Source organism: Echeneis naucrates, chromosome 4 (assembly GCF_900963305.1).
Source record: "Echeneis naucrates chromosome 4, fEcheNa1.1, whole genome shotgun sequence".
Taxonomy (NCBI): Eukaryota; Metazoa; Chordata; class Actinopteri; order Carangiformes; family Echeneidae; genus Echeneis; species Echeneis naucrates.
In genome coordinates, this window is record NC_042514.1 from 4,329,589 (window position 1) to 4,349,107 (window position 19,519).

Genomic DNA, 19,519 nt, shown 5'->3' on the forward strand with positions numbered 1-19,519 from the left:
AAAATTTTCGTACCCGGATATATCATCTGACCATTTGAAGTTTTATCCTGCTTTTGGCTCAGATGTTGAAAAGCACCTTTTAGTTTACTGAACTTTGTGTTTTTTATTGACGCGTTTAAAACTTTTACCGCAACATGGCTGTATATGACTCCTGACTTTATTTATATGTGTGTGTCTGTATCTATGCTTTCATCTTCATCTTTTATCCCTCTGACAGGCACTTGGAGTTATTTCTGCACCCTCGATGTAAACTCGAACATGAAACAGTATTTAAAAGGGAAATTCAGTCTCATGATGCAAAACCCTTCAAAGATTCACATGCAGTCATGTCGGCTGATGTACGCTGCAGACTTTGGCTGTCTGTGTGTGAAGGTGGCCTCCCAGTAATGTCTGCATTTTTATTTATTTATCCAGAGAAGAGGTCATCCTGGTTGGCAGCAGTCTCTCAACAAGTAGCAGAGGCCTTCTCATCCTGCACCAGGCCTGCATCTGCCGTCGCTCCCCTTTCTCACATACCTCTATAGTAGAATATGTCGGTGAATGAAGTCATATTTGAACGGGGCACAACCAGAAGACTCGGTTGCTGCGCTGACTAAACAGCAAGACAGGTGCCTTGCGTGTCTCGCCGCTGAGTGACAGCAAACTGTCAGGGCTTTAGTGTGGCTCTGTTGCTGTCTTTTTCATTTCGGATGCTGCCAGAGAAGGAGGGATTCATCCATGCAGCTGCAGCTGAGTGAAGAGCCACCTAGGAGGCATCTTTTTGGGCTTGTCAGACACAAGGCATCTAATCCAGAGAACCAGGAATTTGGAATTTGAAAGAGAAACCTGAAAATAGCGTCTCTGTGTAAATGGAACAAATGGAAGTTGGATCTGCGGCAGAAAATAGCACAAGAAAAACAACTGGGATGTAACGTGACGCTGTTTGCTGACAGTTACAATAAGCTGAGGAGGGCTGTGCCACAGGCAGGCTGTTGTTTGGGAGCTGGGCAGCTTTTAGTTTCTGTCAGGCTGCTGCTGATCTCTGATCTTGTAGGTCGCAATTATGTGCCCCATCCGCCCACCCACCTACCTACTACTACTCCTCCCTCCCTTCCTGCTGCCATCCACCCTTACTCCTTTAAACCCCCTCTGGTATCTTAAGCAGAATTTAATTGTGAAGGGCTGAGCCGGGGAAGGAGTAATCAGATGAAAACAGTAGCAGGGGGAATCACGCGGGTATACATTGGCTAACGGGGGATTAATAATACTGCCGTCTTGATTGAAGTTCAGCTGCTCTCGCTTGGCCAGCGGGAGGTGGGTATGGAAAGGGAGGGAGAGAGTGACAGAAGGAGGCAAAGCAAAGGAGAGAGTTGCGAAGACGGAGGACGATAACGGATCTTCAGATGAGAGCAGAGAGTAACGGGGAGAGATGGGGAGAGAGGAGGGAAAATAGAGAAGGGGAGTTAGAGCAGTGAGAGGGAGTGGGAGGAAGAAAGAGCGAGGATAGGAGGAGGCAGCGCAGTGCAGTGCGGGGGGGAGAGAGACAGAAAAAGAGAGAGAGAGAGATGTAGAGACAGGAAGCTTCCACTGCTACTGAGCCAGTGAGACGCAGGCTGGCGGAGGGAGAAGACGGAGAGAGACGGCCCCTCGGCATCTCCAAGGCCGACCTGATGAGGGGGTGAGGTGCTCCAGAGCACCAGAACACAGAGGACCGTGGGAGGAGGAGAGGCAGGGACTGAAGGAGAAGAAGAAGAAGAAGAAGACGAGGAAAAAGGGCAGGGCGATAAAATCTGAAACAGGCTTCAGCAGGAAAAAGGGGGAGCAGGTGGGTGGCATCTGAGCCGAGGAGGGAAAAAAGCAGATAAAAGTTTTAGAGAAAGAGTGAGAGAGGAGGAAAGAGGCTGAAGACAGCAGATCAGTCCATGTTCATGGAAAAGGTCGGGGGGATTCATGGAAAAAGTGGAGGAAGCTCTCTGTGTCTCAGGAGACCTCCTGTTCGTCTTTCTGTGAGGCTGCTGGACATCATCCATCACCATGTTCTCTGACAGCCAGACTCCAGGGGAGCACAGAGGCTTCAAGCCTCACGCCCCTCATTTCATTCCATGGCTGCGTAATAGTCTCAAGTCCCACCACAGCAGTGACCTGGGCCTCAACGGACCTTACAAATCCAACTCTGAGGGCCGCAACAATCTGACCCCGCTAGAGAAACCCAAAGGGATCGGGCTCTTCTCCATCCAGGGGAAGGAGCGGCCCGATAAGGCTGACCTTCGGTGTAATGGCGTGGGGATGGCGAGGATGCTGCCAGTGATGCTGAGGGGACCCCACTTCCTGACAGGGAGTCTGGGGAAGCGGCGGGAGGACAGTCCTGTTCGGTGGAACCAGTCTCCAGAGTTGGAGCCGGATGCCAACACACACAGCAGCCAAGGGGACGGACGGCAGGGTCCGGTCAGCGGCTCCAGTTCTGCCCAAGACAATCCCACTTTTGTCAGGAACCACAGCAGCCACCTGAGCCTCCCCCAGCCTCAGAACGACAGGACCAACGCCTCAGCGAAGAAATACGGCCCACTGGTGGGACCCCCTCCTGCTCAGGAGTCGAACTGTAAGGCGCCTGTTGTGGTGTGCACGGAGGACAGGAAGGGGAAGGTGTGGGACTACGCCGGCCAGACCACCAACCGCCAAAGAGACCTCCATTCATGCAGCTTGCTCAGCCCAGACGCTCAGGGACTAACAGGGAGGCAGCACGGGTACAGCTCCAGCTCCTGTGACAGCAAACCGCAGAGCAGGAGCCAAAGAGACCTGACGGCGCTGAGGGAGCCGGCTGTGGACGGCTTCAACAGTAAAGTCATCTTCTCCACCGAGGTTCCTCAGAGAGACCCGGGAGGTACCACGACGCTGCGAGGCCCCAGGAAACCGAGGCCAAGCTCGGCGTGCATGGCAGTCCTGGACCAGAACCAGACCTGGGTCCGGCACAGATCAACCGGCGAGGGTGAGGCAAAGAGGAAAGAAGGAGGCTGCAGCAGAAAGGCGGTCCGAAACCAGATTAAACGGGTGGTGACCAATCTGGAGCAGGTGCTCACAGCGCTGAGGGACGTTCACCAGGAAATGAGGGAGGTAAGGACACGGATCTCTGCTAATTCTGCAGAGCTCCTATAAGGAAATGAAATCACGGGGTCTCATATTAGACTACCTCATTTCACTCCAGGACTGAGGAGAAAAGCAAAAAAAATAATAAAAATCAGGCCCTAATTGATTCAAAGAAGTTCATATTCCCTCTCACATTAATTCAGACATTTTTCTCTCGCAGGAAAATTTTTCTTCCTTCAGCTTAAAAAACCTGGAGGGCTTGAAGTCTAGCTGATAACAACGCAGCTACAAATGCACATCCTCAGCAGAATTTAACATGCATTAAAAAGTGAATCCACCGCTGTCTGCAAACTGTTTCCCAACTCTCCTCTGTCGCCCGTCTCCAAACACATATTGCACTGATGTTCGATTCAAGCCCGCAGTTTCATCGACGTGAACGAGACAATAGTTCTGCCCCATTTGTCTGATGCATTCAGGGAGTTCTCACACGATGCTGCGTGACATCAGGCAGTGCCTTCATCTCCTCCACCTCTCATGCCTTTCCCGTGGACAGATGCTGCCCCAGGCACAGCTGGGCAGCGTCCGACGCTTTTTATAATCCATTTATGTCTGAGTGTCTCCGCCTCCTGTTCCTCAGCCACCAAAAGTGACCGAGAAAATCTCGCCTCTTGGCATTTGATCTGCATGTACAGCCTGAGGTTCTAACCTCATCATCCTATCTGCCAGGTTTCTGTGTGACAGCATTAATGTAACACTGAAGAGAGGGCACATAGGCTGCACAATAAGAGGGGTGGGAGGGAGAGAGGGGGGCGAGGAAGCAGGCACTGTGATAGAAATTCCCAAATTTTCACAAGAGGGATGCCAGATCAAAGGAGGATAAGGCACCAGAGAAGACTTTGGTCGCATATTTATTTCAAAGCCCTGTTTTATCATTCTGTTGCATGAGCAGCAAGCCTCAGTTTTATTTAATAATCAATCGCTGTTAGAAAAAGGAATGGCAGTGAGGCTCGAAGGCATTTTAGACAGGCTGGACAAATATTACAGCATCACTCACGACCTCCTGTCACATCACAAAAAGCTCGCACACGATCCAGCGGTCCATCTTCAGGCTCCTGTCTCTGTCTCCCATCTACCCCCCAGAAGATGTCCTCAGGCCTTCCTGCCCGTCCCAGTGACCCCCACCTCCACCACAGTTTCCAGGCCATGGTTAGAGGTTCCTTTGCTCTGACCTGCCTGTGTGTTTGCTTTTGTGTCACGTCCTTTACCCATTTCAGCTGCAGGAAAAAAACATCACGGTTAAACTGAAAGGGTTAGATCAAACTCAAATGAATGAAAACACATCCCTCAGCACAAGAGGAAAGATGTGGAGACCTGAGGGGTCAAAGAAAAGGAAGGCTTTTTTTTTTTTTTTTTTTTTTTGTAGATAAACTCTCTCTGGAGCAGCAGATGAAAAGTGGGGTCCTTCGTTCTTTTATCTCCTCTGATTTCTGACATTAACAAGCAGCACCTGCTCGGAGTCACTTGATGTGCACGCACACGCGCCTGCACTTCAAAGTAAGATGAAAATGCCTCGCCCTAAAAAGCTGCATCATACAAAAAAGAAGCAATAACCAAAAAAAAAAAAGACAAACCAGGTCATCTTTTGACATCAGCAAGGATGTTGTTAATCAGAGAACAAAACAATAATTCATCTCTTCCAGCGAGGGCCTGAAGATTTATCTGCACACACGGAGCAGGTGGAGAGACGAGTCATTTTCTCAAATCTGTCCATTTTCAGCGTGTGTGTGTCCAGTTACCTGCCTGCGCCTCTGCGTTCGTCCCTGGATGTGCGTGGATGTGCACACGCTGCTTTATATGTCGTATATTCACTCTCCCAGTGAGAGGCGTTAGACGGGAAACCCACCTAATTTTAGCTCACACATTCACCCGTAATGGTGGTCTCATTCACTGTAGACTGAAAGGCACGTTTTTGCTGTGACTGAGGGTTCAATGCTAAAATGCTCTCATTTATGAATGTAGCCTGATGGAGAAGAATTAACTAGCCCAAACTTCGCCATTTAAGATATTTATTACTAACTGGAGGCTACCGTTTGTTATTGTCTCCCACTGAATCAACTCTTTGTGTTAATAGAACAGCGTCTGCGAATCCACGGGAAATGAGCCAACAAATGATCGTGGTGGCGTGAGATATTTATTGTGTGAAAATGCCAAATATTCTCCGTCTCCAGCTTCTCAAATGTGTCGATTTGTTGTGTTTATCTGTGTAATAGGTCTCATAAATCGAACATCTGTTCGCTGGAAACATCACACATTGAGCTTTGTGACCGACACAATTCGACGCTGTGTGAGTGAAGGAGAAGGGTCAGAGCGGTCTCAGCCTCTGGGTCCGGCTGTACGGAAGAGAAAGTCATGAAACTTTTATTACCCTCCCAAAGGTTAAATCTCGAATAACTGTGTTTAAACATGAATGAGGGGGAAGAAGAGGCGGCTGAATCTGAAATGATACGAACCGAAATTTAAGATGAAACTGAGACAAATCAAAGGAGTTCTTTGGCATCAGAAACTGATGTGGTGAAAGGTGAAGAGAGAGAGTCTGTAAATAACAAGAGCCAATCAGGGACGAGGAAAAGAGCGGAAGTTGGCTGGTGATGGAGTGAAATATTAAACATTAGATGGAAGCTACTGGAGTTTAGATTTTTCCATCGTAACGTTGGTGGACTCACTAAATGCTCAGAGTGAAAGGAGGAGTTGAGCTAAGTATCCTTCATAACCCACTAAGAAGAAGCCGATCAGTCAGCAGTCTTAGTATTTATTTATCCGTTGTTGGTGTTTTCCAGGTGGTGCAGCAGATCGACCATCTAACTTCAGCCATTGATCTGAATGAGGAGGAGCAGCATGGGACTGGAGGCGGGAACGGAGCCAGCGACAGCAGCTCCAGCTCAGGGTCCAGCTCCAGTGATCAGGGGCCTTCAGAGCCTGAAGTCCAGCACAGCAGGAGCTGGTCTCCTCCGGGGGTGCAGCTGTGTCTGAGGTCGACTCAGGCTTCTTCAGAGAGGACTCAAACTCTTCGCCTCCCCTGTAGTCTCGGGTCGCCCCCCAAACAAACCGGGCTGCGGCTGCACAGCAGCCCCGCTTTGTGTAGTCCACCTCAACTTCCGAACCTCACCTCCGATGAGCTCTCACTGCCTCCCCAGAGAAGTCTCCCCGTTCGGCCTCCCACTCCAGGCCTCTCCCCCCTAACAGTAAACCTCCATCCCCCAAACAGTCCCGCTTCCCAGCCTCACTCCCCTGCTCCCTCCTCCCCCGTCAGGATCAGGCCCGTCTCCCCTCCCTCGCCTCTGACTTCAAAGCCTCACCCACCTCCCACCCTTAGTCCATCTGTCACCATAGAGACCAAAGTTGGGTCTTATCAGACCCCACAAAGTGACCACCCATCTGCTGGCTCGAGCTCTCCGTCGGGGACCCAGCCCCCGTCTGCCAGCTGCCCACCCACCGCTTCGGAAAGTCAAAGTACGTCCAGCGCCGACGGAGAGAGAGCGGCATCCTCAGAAAGGCCCGGCCAGGCAGCCTCACAAGCGAGTGTCGCCCGTGCGAGACCACCAGTAACACAAACCCGCAGACGTGGCAAACCTCCACCTTACCCCCACCACAGACTCTCTGAACACACAAAGAAATCCAAGGAGCCCCGCAAAGCTCCTCCGTACCCAGAGAAGAGAAGACTGCTCTCGACCACAGTGTGAGACGGCGTAGCAGGAAGGGAGGAGGATGATCGGACGGAGCCATATTCACAGCACCAGCCGCAAGTCTGCAGGAGTGGAGAGCGATTCAAGGCTCGCCAAGTTGAGCCGAGACCAAGTTTCCAAGGTGACAGGACGCGGACGCAACTTGGGGTGAGTGTGTGTCAGGAGGAACAGCTTGGCTCCGCCGGCGTCCTTCTCCCTTCTCCTTTTAGACAAAATCTCTGGAGTGCACACACTAAACGTCACATAACATCTGTCTGGGTTACCGCTCTGGTAACAAGAGCCTGCGTACAGATGCTCGTTTTGCACGCCAGCTCTCAGATTCCCACAGATCGCACAGTAAAAGGGCAAAGGAGGAACCTTAATTAGATAGAAATATATAACTGTAATTATTCCAAGATGACAAGACAAAGTTAGAACTTGTGATGGTGCAGGGAGGATTCCGAGCCCAGCGGCCTCTTCACAAGGACGGAGAGGCCGGAGATCTGTGACAGATTCGGAGGCAGAAAAGGTCTCGTATTTTGAGAAACTTAGCGGGTCTGTGCTGACCTGGCATCAGGGGGTGCGTCAGAGGAGACAGGGGGCAGCTGGCCTTTCGTTGTACCCTTCATCTGGCCCCTGGTGTTACGAAAATCCCATCTCCTTTGCTGCTTCTGGCTTGACCGAACGGGCCACAATCTCCATCTGTTCCCCTCCAAATGTCAGGAGACGCAGAGAGAGAGAGCGAGAGAAGCAGGGAGTAGGTGTGTGAGAAAAATAACCCAAAAACAAACAAACAAACAAACAAAACAAGGAAAAACAAAACACTCTGCAGGAACGCAGCACAGCAAACCTTCATTCGCTCACCTGGTAGGATTCTCTCCTCACAGATATCTAACCGAAGTGTATCTAGATGTACTTTTCCTTCTTCGGGGATAAAACCAACATTAATCTGAACCGGCTGAATCTGTCTCTCATTATTCATGATTTCCTCCCTCCTGTCTCTGGCGCTCAGGCCCCAGTCCATTTGTTACCACTGAGCTGAAAACACTCCAAAATAGATCATTTTATTTGTTAGCAGGATGCTCAGTGATTTGCTGAAATCGTTCTCCAACTGCTTTCAGAAAATGAATGAACATTTGTTCGGACTATTTTCAGCGGTGGATGGATACACGTGTGATTCTGGCAGCTGGATCAGAATGAGCCCATGTGGCCTATTGATGTGTTTTTAATTCAAAGTCTACGTCAAAGATGCATCAGGCCGAAACTCTTGTCAGTGAGAGAGAGTCACCATCAACTCTGCTCTTTTTTTCCACAGATTTGTGTGTGCATTAAGAAAATTATAGGATATCACCTATAATTTCAAAAATAAGATGATATCTCTGTGTTGATTCAGGCCCAGGGGTGTTTTCAGATAAGTGCCACCCGTCCCAGTTTTCTAGGAGTCGTTCTGTTTTTTTTTTTTTTTTCTTCTTGTCCTGGAAAATGAATTCTTTGCTTTTTCAGGACACGAATTGTTGCCGTTTTTTGTGAGAATGCAGTTCTACTTTAGATCCAGTTGGATCTAAAGTTGTTGTTGTTTAACGTGGAAAAGAAGACAGAAAAGGTTACGACTCCACGTACAGTGCAGCTGCGGCTGACAGATTTTAGTTTTTCAGTATTCATTATGGATTTGATGGGACAAACCTAATCAGAGGATGATGAGTTGACAAAGGCACATTGAGCTGTTGACATTTTTTCAGCCTTTCAGAGGCCAAAGAGGTAACAAGTCATGACACACCAGGAAAAGTCAGTGGCACTAGATTTTTCTGGAACCATGAACTTAAATCCAACCAGAAGTTTGAACGCAAGAATTCAATTCAGTGGAGATCCGCCCAGCAGAAGCTGAGCTCTTGTAACTTCCTGCCGTTTTACGATGCGTCTGTTTTTCTTTTGTCCTAGTTCCTGTTTTAAACCCGCCCTTTCTTTCTGTAAGGCTCTTTGTAACCTTGTGAAGAACATTCCTTTAAGAATATTTTTTTATAGAATTATTATTATTTGTCTGAACACACCAGCTTTGTGCTCGCAGCATTGTTAAAAAGAAAAAGTTTTAGATCCCAGCTCTTTAATGCACAGGATCCTGATCTGAGCCTGCAGCAGTGAGTGCACATATATTTTCCTCCCAGACATCCTGTGGGGGGGGGGGGGGGGGGGGGGGGGGCTGACGGCAGATGGTTAACAGTGGTGATATGACTGTTTAGGTTTTGGATGAAAGCACCTCTGAGTCTCGGAGACAGAACAGAACTGATACTAAACAAAGAGCTGCTATGCTGCAGAGATTTATTACTCATTGGACAACCATCTTGAGAAGAAAGTGTGATTTTATTATTTATTTATTTTTTTTCATCAGAGGGCCACAACACAGGAAACACAAGTGTGAAATAGTCACATCTTTGCTGTACGACACTACAAATACGAGACTCTGGGGGAGTTTTATGGCTCCGATTGTTGCTATCTTGTTCAAAGTCAGATTTTCAGGACATAAAAGTCGGTTTCACAGCTGCGTGTAGTTGTATCACAAATTTCAAAGCTCTGATGCCAATTTGAAGACAATCAGGACGACTGATTTTTTTTTCCTGGGCTTAACATAGGATGAATAAATCCCTCCTGATTCTACATCTCCATAAGCCCACGAAGATCACCGCTCTTTACACTCCCATATGTGCCTTTGGATTTAGCAGATCTTCCCCGCAAAGCCTTTCTCCCCAGAAATTAAGAAGAAACAATGGAAGTGCTTTATCTCATGCAAACATTTATCCAAGGACAATATATGTTAATTGAGCCCGTCAGCCGAATAGGTTCTCCATCATGCTTGTTTTAAGGTTCAGAGAGAGTTTCAGAGTTTCAGAGTTTCAGAGGGAGATAACCCGGATTTCCTCTAAGATGCACATGAGCTGAGCTTCAACCTGGGAACAGATAAGTGCTGCAACTTAAATTACTGATATGTTGGACAGACATGATGGGGGCAGAAAAACGCTCTCTGCCAGTGCTCAGAATATTTAATGTCTCTTTGCTGGCGCTTAGAGTTCTCCTCTCTTTTCATGTTTACCCTTTAACGAAGACGTGGGCGGTTCAATCAGACTTTGACTGACATAGGAAGACAGAAAACACTGACATATCTCCAGGGCAGTGACAACATGCCTTTATTGAAACATCCATCACATTTCATCATGAATCTGAGGAATCGAGACATAGAAAAAGAAAACAGGTACAAAATAAGTAACCCCCCCCCCAATTCCTCCCTCCACTACAGGTCAGGATCCGGACGTGGTAATTTCCTGGTGTGATCCCCGAGGAACAAAAAGGGACCAGCAAACACCCCTGTTCAGCAATTCCCCGACTCCAGCATCAGCCCCAGAAAGATGAGAGAAACCAAACCGAGACCAAACAAGGTAGGAACCTCAGGAAGTAATCCAACCACAGAATCAAATCAGCACAATCCTCAAATCTGAAATCAATCCCCAGAACTCATCCTCTGGACGCCTTGTGTGGATCTACGCGGGTTGGATCAGTGTAAGGAAGATAAAGGCAATCCCTCTCCTGCTACATAAGAGCAGAGAGAGGAGGTGGTGGGGGTGGGGGGGCTAAAATAATGATGCACTTCTGAAAAATGCACGATATCTTCACTGATCCAAAAGTAACTCTGAAGAATGAAAGCAAACGGTTCAAGAGGCACGCACAGCTTTAGCCTTTGCACGATGCCTCCGACAACAAAACAACCAGAAATTCCTAAAAACATAAAAGGAATGAGACGTTTCTGTGAACCAGTTAGAGGATTGTAACGACAGCGATGATATTTCTAATAATACTGGACTCGCCGAGCGGCTTCTCGGGTCCCCGGCAGTGATGCATTTTTATCTTGAAGCAGGAAATCAGACGCACTGTTGCTTCACTCATTCAGATCTCCTTGTAAATTCTGCAGAGTATCCAATAAAGTGTCTAATAAAATGTGCATGAGTGGGACAGTGGGCCTTATTTCTAGATTGGATCTGATAAACTGATCAGTAAGACTTTTTGATGAGTATAAATTATGCTCAGTTTATCTTACATGCACAAATTCTTAAAAAATGCATCATCTGTCAGGACTTTGGAAGCTGCACGTCTTCTTTTATTGTCTATTTTCCATTTATTTTCTTTAGGTTTTGACCCAAAATGCTCAAACTCTTTAGTAATCCCTGGGTGCGATGAAGCTGCTATCTGCTCGATCGAAGTACTGCTTCAGTCCAAAAACATAAACTTATCACAAATAATACTCATCTGTGATTTTGGTGGATCAGCTGCGGTGCCTTCAGGTTCATCAGTAGGACAAATGACAGGAAACAGAGATGACAATGGCTCAACATCAGCTCACAACAGAATGAGAAAATGTAATTATGCATGTGTGTGTGCGATGACGATATTGGGGATTACTCAGTTTCCTCTCAGGATTACACGGGGCAGATAAATCCCTCCCTATTCTAAATGTGTTATCTATACTCTACAAACCCCCCGACGCCGGCCTTCTATACATTCACATAGTCCCCCGCGGATGAGGGATGATTTAGTTTCTTTAAATCTTAGAACCTCAGAACTAAGAAACAACCATGGAAGCACTATATCTTCTGGCAGAATTTTAACTAGGTTATTATGTAGAAAAAAAAAAGAAAAAAAAAAGAAAACCTAAAAACAACAAACCAGGATACTCAAATTACAACCTTGTTGTTTTGTTCGTTGTCCCAAGTAGCATAAATCTGTTGTGGTAAGAAAATTCCAGGTAATCAATGTACTGCAAAGGCGATATCAGCATCATCCTACTGCAAAATTCGGCTGTCACCTAAAAAAAAAAACAAACAAACTGTCGACCTCCTTCTTTGACCTCTGAGCTGCGACAGAGGACTCGTCTCACCAAGTCGCTCTGATTGGTCAAAATGTGCCCACAGTACGGCCTCCGCTCGGTTACAGCTCGTCGTGCCGCGTCCGTCCGATGGCGGTCAGTTTGGAGAGCTGAGCGTTGAACTTTCCAGCGTTGTGGGTCACTAGAGGTCAGAAGAAGAAGAGACGTCAGTGATGAGAAGCAGCCAAACCATCACCGTCTCTGTTCCACTAGATTTACGATCTTCTGACCATCAGGAGCCAACTCCACTCGACATAATTTCAAAAGTGAACATGATAAAATGATTTTAAGTGGGACAGCATAAACTCGTCTGAAAAATATTTACTGAGCTGATAAATCAAGTGACGAGGTGGAGTCCGACTGCAGAGGCAGCAGTTTCAGATCTGCTGGTTCGTTCCAACCTGCTCCATCTGTCAGAGGAATAAAGTCGCTGCGGCAGGAGGAGACGACCACGAGTTGTAGATTCTCATCATCTAAAAGTGAGGAATTTTAAAGCAGCTGCAGTGTTGACACTGGTGCCTCCTGCAACGGAGCTGCTGTTTGTTTGACATTTTATTTAACCTAAAGCTGAAACAGTTCTGTTCACTAGAGCGCATTTTCTGCTGAACAAGGAGGACCGGAGCGTTCAAGCTGCTCCTCCCTACATGGCTTCGGATGTGGAAACCAGACAACCACTGCCATTTATTTTGAATCACATAAATCTGCTGCAGTAAAATCAGACTCTATCATTAAATCTGTATCAACCTGTGATTTATCCTCCTGCTTGTCCAAACCTTTATTATGTCCACATGTTCTGGAGCCTTTAACACTTTTAACGACACCGTCTAACTAAAACGCAACACTACGTTTTTTTGTTTGTGGAGATGCTGCAGTAGGAGACAGTTTGGTCACAACCAGGTTTTATTTGTGCAAAAAGAAAAAATTGGGGCAGCATCAGAGTGAAACAATTTAGCAATTCAAGCTGACTCTGCGGCTCACAGTGCTTCACATTTGAATATGAAGGTGGGTGTAAGCAGGATGGGTTTGTATACATTTGTTGTTAAATAGCAGAACTGAGGAGTTAGTTCCATTCTGAAATGAACAAAAGGGCAATAAATTATGAATTTACATACAAAATCTCTACTCTATTTTACATGCTTGACTTCTATCTTGGGCGGCACAGCGGCTTAGTGGTTAGCGCTGCTGCCCCACAACAAGTAGGTCACGGGTTTGATTCCCTGCCTGGGGCCTCATGTTCTCCCCGTGCCTGCGTGGGTTTCCTCCCACCGTCCAACATTAACTGGTGACTCTAACTTGTCTGTAGGTCTGAGTGTCAGTGGCTGTCTCTGCCTGTCGGCCCTGTGATGGACGGATGACCCCAAACGCGCCCTCGCGACCCGAAAACAGAAAACAAAAGCAATGGAAGATAAATAAATGAATGAATGAATGAATGAATTCTACCTTCTTCTCAACATGTGGCGCACAAATGTAAAGCTGTGCAGATCTGCTTTCTGCTAAAAATCTACTTATTTATACGGTTAATTCTGTGGAATCTAAAAAAAGAAACGAGCCATGTGCACAGCTGTTTAGGAGACTAACCTTAAACATAATGACAGAAAGTGTAGGATTAGCCTCATGTCAGTGATAGTTGCAGAGTTCGAGGTTTGCCCGCCTCTGCAATGTTGCTCTAATCTGCTGCAAACGGCAGTTACAGTAAATTGCTGTTTGGTGTGACTTGCTACTAATCACAGTCTGGAACTGAAACCGCTGTGGGGGGGTTTTCTGCAGAAACTGAACAACAACAAATAATGCTACAGGGACAAATGGCAACCCACTCACAGCTGGAGCATATGCTTGAGAGGCAAATCAGTTGGGAACTTGCAACGTGACAGAAAGAAAGGAGGCGGCAGAGGGAGAGCGAGAGAGCGTGTGAAAGAGTGAAAAGCTGATTGAAAGCTTGAAAAATACTATAAATTTCTCACCTGTTGAATCACCTACGATAAATTCCTCTGTTTTCAAAGGCACATCATTCTGTCCTGCTGTTGCCGCCTGAGACTGGAGACAAACGGCACCAGGGATGAAGAAGAGGATGGAAGGAAAAATAAACAGGATGAGAGACGGCACAGCAGACAACAATTTAGTGTTTTGGGTTTTGTTTTTTTGTTTTTTTGGCACAGGGCAAGAAGGTCCGAGGATGTGACGACAAGGTCAAAGAGATGCCGTGTTGTTTGTGGATGTGAGGTTATTTCTCTGCCATCACTTAGTGAAGTTATTTTCTGTGTGTTTGGCTTCTGCTTGCAGGGCACGGAGCCAGAGCAGGAGGAGGAAACATGTGCTCGCACTAATGGTAGAATGTCAGCACTGTCCTTGCTGGGGGAAGGAGGCGTGTCAAGGTGTGCTCCACTTCACCGGCGACCACATCAGACACAGCAGACCTCCGCTAAGTGACTGAGCTCAGACATTAACCTTCCACGAAACATTATGTGCCAAAGCATGGAGATCCAGAGGTCGACTTCCAGGACAAATAAAAGTTTTTAGTGCTAGTTTGACCGTCTCCGTCTGTTTTGCTATGAACCAGTGTAGCCCAAAACCATCCAAGGCGAGCACATTATGGGTTTCCACGGAGACAGGTGTGTGAGAGGAGGCGACGTGTAGTGAAGCAAATAGCACGTCCAAAGTACAAGTGTTTTATTTCATTCTGCTCAGGACTCTACAGTGGGCAGCACAGTTGGGCAGAAATTAGTACTGTTGCCTCACAGCAAGAAGAAGTGGGTTAGATTCCTTTTGCATGTTGTCGCTGCGCCTGTTCCCTCCAGGTACTTCGGCTTCCTCCCACGAACATAAACATTTAGGTTAATTGGTGATTCGGAATTGCCTGTAGGTTTGCGTTCGAACGGCTGTTTGTCTCTATGTGCTGCTGCCCCGGTCAGGCCTGATTGGCTAACCCATCCCCGTGATGGATAAGCGGTACAGATAACGGATAGGTGGAATTTGCACCGCCACATTCTGCTCCATCTCTGAGACGATGATGTGAGGTGGCACCTTGTTTTCCAGAGCCGGGGCGTCTGGTGAACATTTAATCTAAATAATTTGGGGAAATTAACTTTTAGAAACAGACACTTTGTTGGCTGCTAGTTTGATAACACTGACTTGTGGCTGGACAAAAAAAAAAAAAAAGAAGCATCCATTTAAAATTAAATTAAATTCTGATCTGAAATAATTTAGCAATCTGCAAATATTTTGATAGCTGATTAATTGGTTGTGGCTCAAGTGTGAACTATTTCATGGCTCCAGTTTCTCAAATGGGAATATTTGCTGATATTCTCTGATTATAGGTTTAGAAACTGAAAGTCTCTGTGTTGTGCAACTGCTGAACAAGTTGTCTGGGCTTTAGGACATTGTCTGGGCTGTCTGGGCTGTCGGATATCGAGATGTGCATTTTTCAAATTTTAAAAGGGCATGCCCTTAAAAAACTAAAGCAGAAAAATAAGCAATACATTAATCAACGGTGAAAATAACATTTGGGTGCAGCTATAATGAAATTCCCCCCAGATCTCTGAGCTTGATGACCTTTGCAACGGTCTGACAAGGTGATTTTGGTGGCACCAGATCCCTATTTATAAATGTATTTACATATACACGTCCAGGAAAGAGGCCCACGGTGACAAAGCAAAAAACAACTGAGTCCATCTGTTTTAAATCAAGTTAGAAAACAGCAGACAGAAAAATCCGCCCACCAGGAAAATGTGTTCCTGTCGAGCTGGTGCATAGGTGGATGGTTTGTTACTTGCAGGCTATGCAAAAAAAAAAGGATCCTCAACAACATGTTGCCTTAATTTTCTGATATTTTGACACAAAGGATTTGAGTTCAGAAGAAGACGCCTTCATCTCTTCGCTGACAAGGTGCCCGAAAACAGCGAGGTAATATCTTTACTACACTTTGGTCTTTGTTAGTGTGTAAAAAGGTCCTGTGAGATGTTTTTGCTGTCCAACACAAGCCCCACTCAAACTAATCACTCAGTAGGAGGAAAACTGAGCAGCAGAACACAGGAGAGGGACTGTCATGTGATGGACCAAGAGTATTAATAACTTTATAGTGCAGGCTGCGGTGCAATTTGGCCCAGAGCAAATTTCAACATTGAGGATTTTGGATGTGTAATGTTTTTAAGATAGACTACAAACTAGTGAGAATGTGAATGTTCACAATTAACTTGTTTGTACTATAACTGAATGGCATGCATAACATCAGTACTCTGCAAAGAAATAAAAATCTCACATTACATCGGAGTTAATTGACGAATACAACACTGAATTCCAAAACTGAAATGATCAGATCCCGTTGCAAGCAGTTTTAAACTTGGCAGCAGTTGAAGAAGAAGTGAGCCCATTACCCAAAGTTTTCAGCTGCCGTCGGTCAAACTGGCTCATTGCCACCATAAAAACATTTGCACAGAATGGTACAAGACGGTGTTTCTTTATACTTACATATGCGTTGGCGTATTCAATTTTTTTGGTACCCTTCAGTTCAGCTTTGAACTGAGTGAAGAACAGGTACGATTTCCCCTGAGGTCTGGCACAAATGAAAAAGCAGCATTTGTTATCAACTTGAAGTAGTTTACATACACTCACCCACTTATTAAAAGCTGGCACGAATTAATTTGTTGTTGGAAACTTTATTTCTCTCTTCTACTTTTTTTTTTTTTTGTAACTGTGACTGTCGCAATTAACTAAAATCGAACAACCCAACCAAACAGATGGGAGAGCAAAGAGACACAGAACATCAGGCTCACTGAGCTGAGGGGGAGTGTGTGTGTGTGTGTGTGTGTCTCACCTCCACACAGAGCAGGAAAACAACCCATCATCATCACTGAGGCCCACACTCATCAGCCATTGCTGTGTGGCACAAAAGCAAAAGACCATTCATGCTTTAAACAGGCAGTAATTAAAAATCTATAATATGATGAATCAGTAATAGCTGACAGAAACAGAGCGAGGGTGAGGGAGAGAACGAGAGAGACTCACCTCATTGGTTCCCCCTTGTGAAGCATAAGTGAATGAGCATTCATAATCTCTCTGTAATAAACGATAGTAAGATAGTGGTAGTCAGTGCACAGTCAAATCTGTATCTCACTTATTTTATTATTAACCATTTGTCCTCAGTAACAGTAGCAAAAAAAGCAAACCGCCGTACAAAATCAGGATTTGACTTTTCTAGATAAGCTCACAGGTAGCAAGAACTACTGTTGTTACACTTGGCTGCATTTTCTTTTAAAGCTGAGACGATTAGATGATTAATGATTCGACAGAAAAAAATATAAGTGGTCGCTGTTTTGTTGATGAAACGTTAAATTGCTTTTCAAGCAGAAGCTGGGAGGAAATGACAAACATTTTCTGACTCATCCGTTTAAAGTGTGACTGTGCTGCAGAGATGGCAGGATGATTTATTGATTAATTGAAAAACAATAAATATTTGCAGCCTTGCTTTTTTTTTTTATGCATGTACCATCTTGACATTCTTGGTACGGTGAATGAGGGATTCATGCAGTGACAGGGCTGGAGAACAAACATCCGCCACCTCACAGACATCACAGAGGTCAGGACAATGACCCAAAACACAGAATCATCTTCAGTGACAAGAAGAAGAGGAGGCCCGACTGCAGACAGCGTGGCCCCCACAGAGCCCCTGTCAGGCTGGGCCCCCGTGTAAAAATTATTTTCATATAAAAACTATTTCCGGTGTTACTTTGTACTGTAGACAGGTTTAGACTGACAGGAACGTGTTTGATTGCTTCACGTTGCCATTTTGTAATCCCTAAACAAATGATAAAATATCATCATCATTATAATATCGGCTTATACATATTGTTCAGCCCTCTCCGGAGCGACCTTAACGTTGTAAAAAAAAAAAAAAAAGCCTATCATTTTAAATTATTTTATGTTTTTTTTTTTATAATACACAGAATCGAAATGAATAATTGACAGTAAAATGAAGTAAATCAGTGAACACCATTCATTCATCCGTCAGCCAATCAGCGCAGCCGCTGTGGCAGCGACGTGTCAGCCGCTCACGGGCTGTGTCGTCATCAGACTGCGACCGCAGTGAATGTAGTTCTTCTCCTTAATTCGGTTTTAACGCTCAAACGGACCAAATGTGAAGCAATTTTATTGTGAATAAACTTTTTTTTCCAGCAAATGAACAATTTATATCACGTTTCCTGCTGTTATCGCTGAACGAATCACCAAAATAAAGAGAAATAGTGAGAGAGCATAGACACAAACACGGTGAACTGGACTATAGCTCAACTTTTAAAGGACGGGAAACATTAAGCTGAGGAAAAGTGGATGTTTACGGACGTCAGCTGGCAGAATGAAAACAAAAACAACGCTTTCTCTCGGTCACTTACGATCCTCTCGCTGAACGTGTGAACGACTCCTCCCGGTTTGACGTTGAACTCCACCGTCTTCATCCGCTCATCCGAGTCGGACGAAGCGGGAGAGACGAACACGACGACGAGGAGGAAGAAGTTGGCGGCGCAGAAGTTCATTTTAGCGGCCTTCTCCTCCAGCTCTGGTCGGTAACTGTCCGGTGGACTGAGAGAGGCAGCTCCGGTCTGTTCCGGTGTCCCGTCGCCTGTGAGTGTCGTCACGGACGACGTCACACACACACAAAAAAAAAACATAAACAAAAATGTTTATAAAATCTGCCCCCCCCCCACAACATCAAATATATATATATATATATATTCTTTTCGGATAAATTAATTTCATGAATAAGAATATAATGGGAAAAATTGTAAATTGTATAATAATGTATTTTTTGAGCTGTAATGTTAACGCTCTTCTCCACACGGTGTCGCCCACATTTTAAATTATAGGACAGAATGACCACTAAAGAAACGTGAAAATGAGAGCACCAAGGAAAAAAACCAAAACAAAACAAAACATTGTAAGTGATACACTTACAAACATTCATTTAACTAAGAAACACAATCTGTGGACATGAATAATTATCTCTACCACCCAAGTACTGTCTTGTACAAGTTCTTAGTTGTAGTTGTATCCTGCAGGTTAAGGCTTTTACATTTATAATCCATTTACTCATTTGGCAGACACTTTCATCCAAAGTGAGGAACATCACTAAAGCTTCAGTGTGGTGCAGGGAGACTTGGCGTGAGTACTAAGTATTACATCTTTTGAAATAACTACCAGTTAAAATAACTGCCAGAATTCTGGCAAAAGAAGTGCTAGAACACTCTCAGAAATATTGGAGGAGATTTCCTCAGAGGAGATAAATCTTTCTCAAACATTCTCAAAGATAGATAATAAACCTATCAAATCTGATTAATTTCTATAACAACAGTGCAAACTGTCAGGAGACTAAAGAACAATATTTCATTCACACACACACACACACACACACACACACCCTTCTACGTGGTGTTTTTCTTTTGTCTGACTGGTCACACCGCAGGATGTCATATGCAGGTGGGAGGGCACAACTTGTCATCCTGCATTTATGAGGTGTATCAACGTAACTGATGGTTTTTGTCTCATTACCTGATCTCTTCTCATATTGTTTCAGTCAGTCATTCCACGCTAAAATATTTCTACACGTGGTTAGATAGAAAAAGATAAATGGAGGCTATTTACAGAGCACAACATGTGTCTGATGAGGGAACTGATACTTTCTGTGCAGTCTGTTATTATCTGCTGTGCCAGCTGAGTCATTGTAGAAGAAACAGCACATCTGTTCCAATGCAGTTAGCAGTGAGAGAATCTCACACGTGAAAGTTTTAACAACTTACTTTGATATGAAATCTCTGTAGCACCAAACATTAATTTTAAA

General features: G+C 45.3%; 2 protein-coding genes across 2 annotated transcripts; one reads left to right on the plus strand and one right to left on the minus strand.

The window, feature by feature from the left end:
• Positions 1 to 2,013: 2,013 nt before the first annotated feature.
• Positions 2,014 to 10,353, plus strand: LOC115042052 (serine/arginine repetitive matrix protein 1). The gene is made up of 3 exons (XM_029500065.1): positions 2,014 to 3,090; positions 5,901 to 6,953; positions 10,075 to 10,353. The coding sequence occupies exons 1-2, from the start codon at positions 2,014 to 2,016 to the stop codon at positions 6,801 to 6,803; spliced, it is 1,980 nt and encodes a 659-aa protein (XP_029355925.1). The 3' UTR covers positions 6,804 to 6,953; positions 10,075 to 10,353.
• mydgf (myeloid-derived growth factor) lies at positions 9,942 to 18,294 on the minus strand. The gene is made up of 6 exons (XM_029500827.1): positions 18,078 to 18,294; positions 16,696 to 16,746; positions 16,505 to 16,566; positions 16,159 to 16,243; positions 13,656 to 13,728; positions 9,942 to 11,836 (listed from the first exon to the last, which is right to left on the minus strand). The coding sequence occupies exons 1-6, from the start codon at positions 18,216 to 18,218 to the stop codon at positions 11,757 to 11,759; spliced, it is 492 nt and encodes a 163-aa protein (XP_029356687.1). The 5' UTR covers positions 18,219 to 18,294; the 3' UTR covers positions 9,942 to 11,756.
• Between the last annotated feature and the right edge of the window lie 1,225 nt (positions 18,295 to 19,519).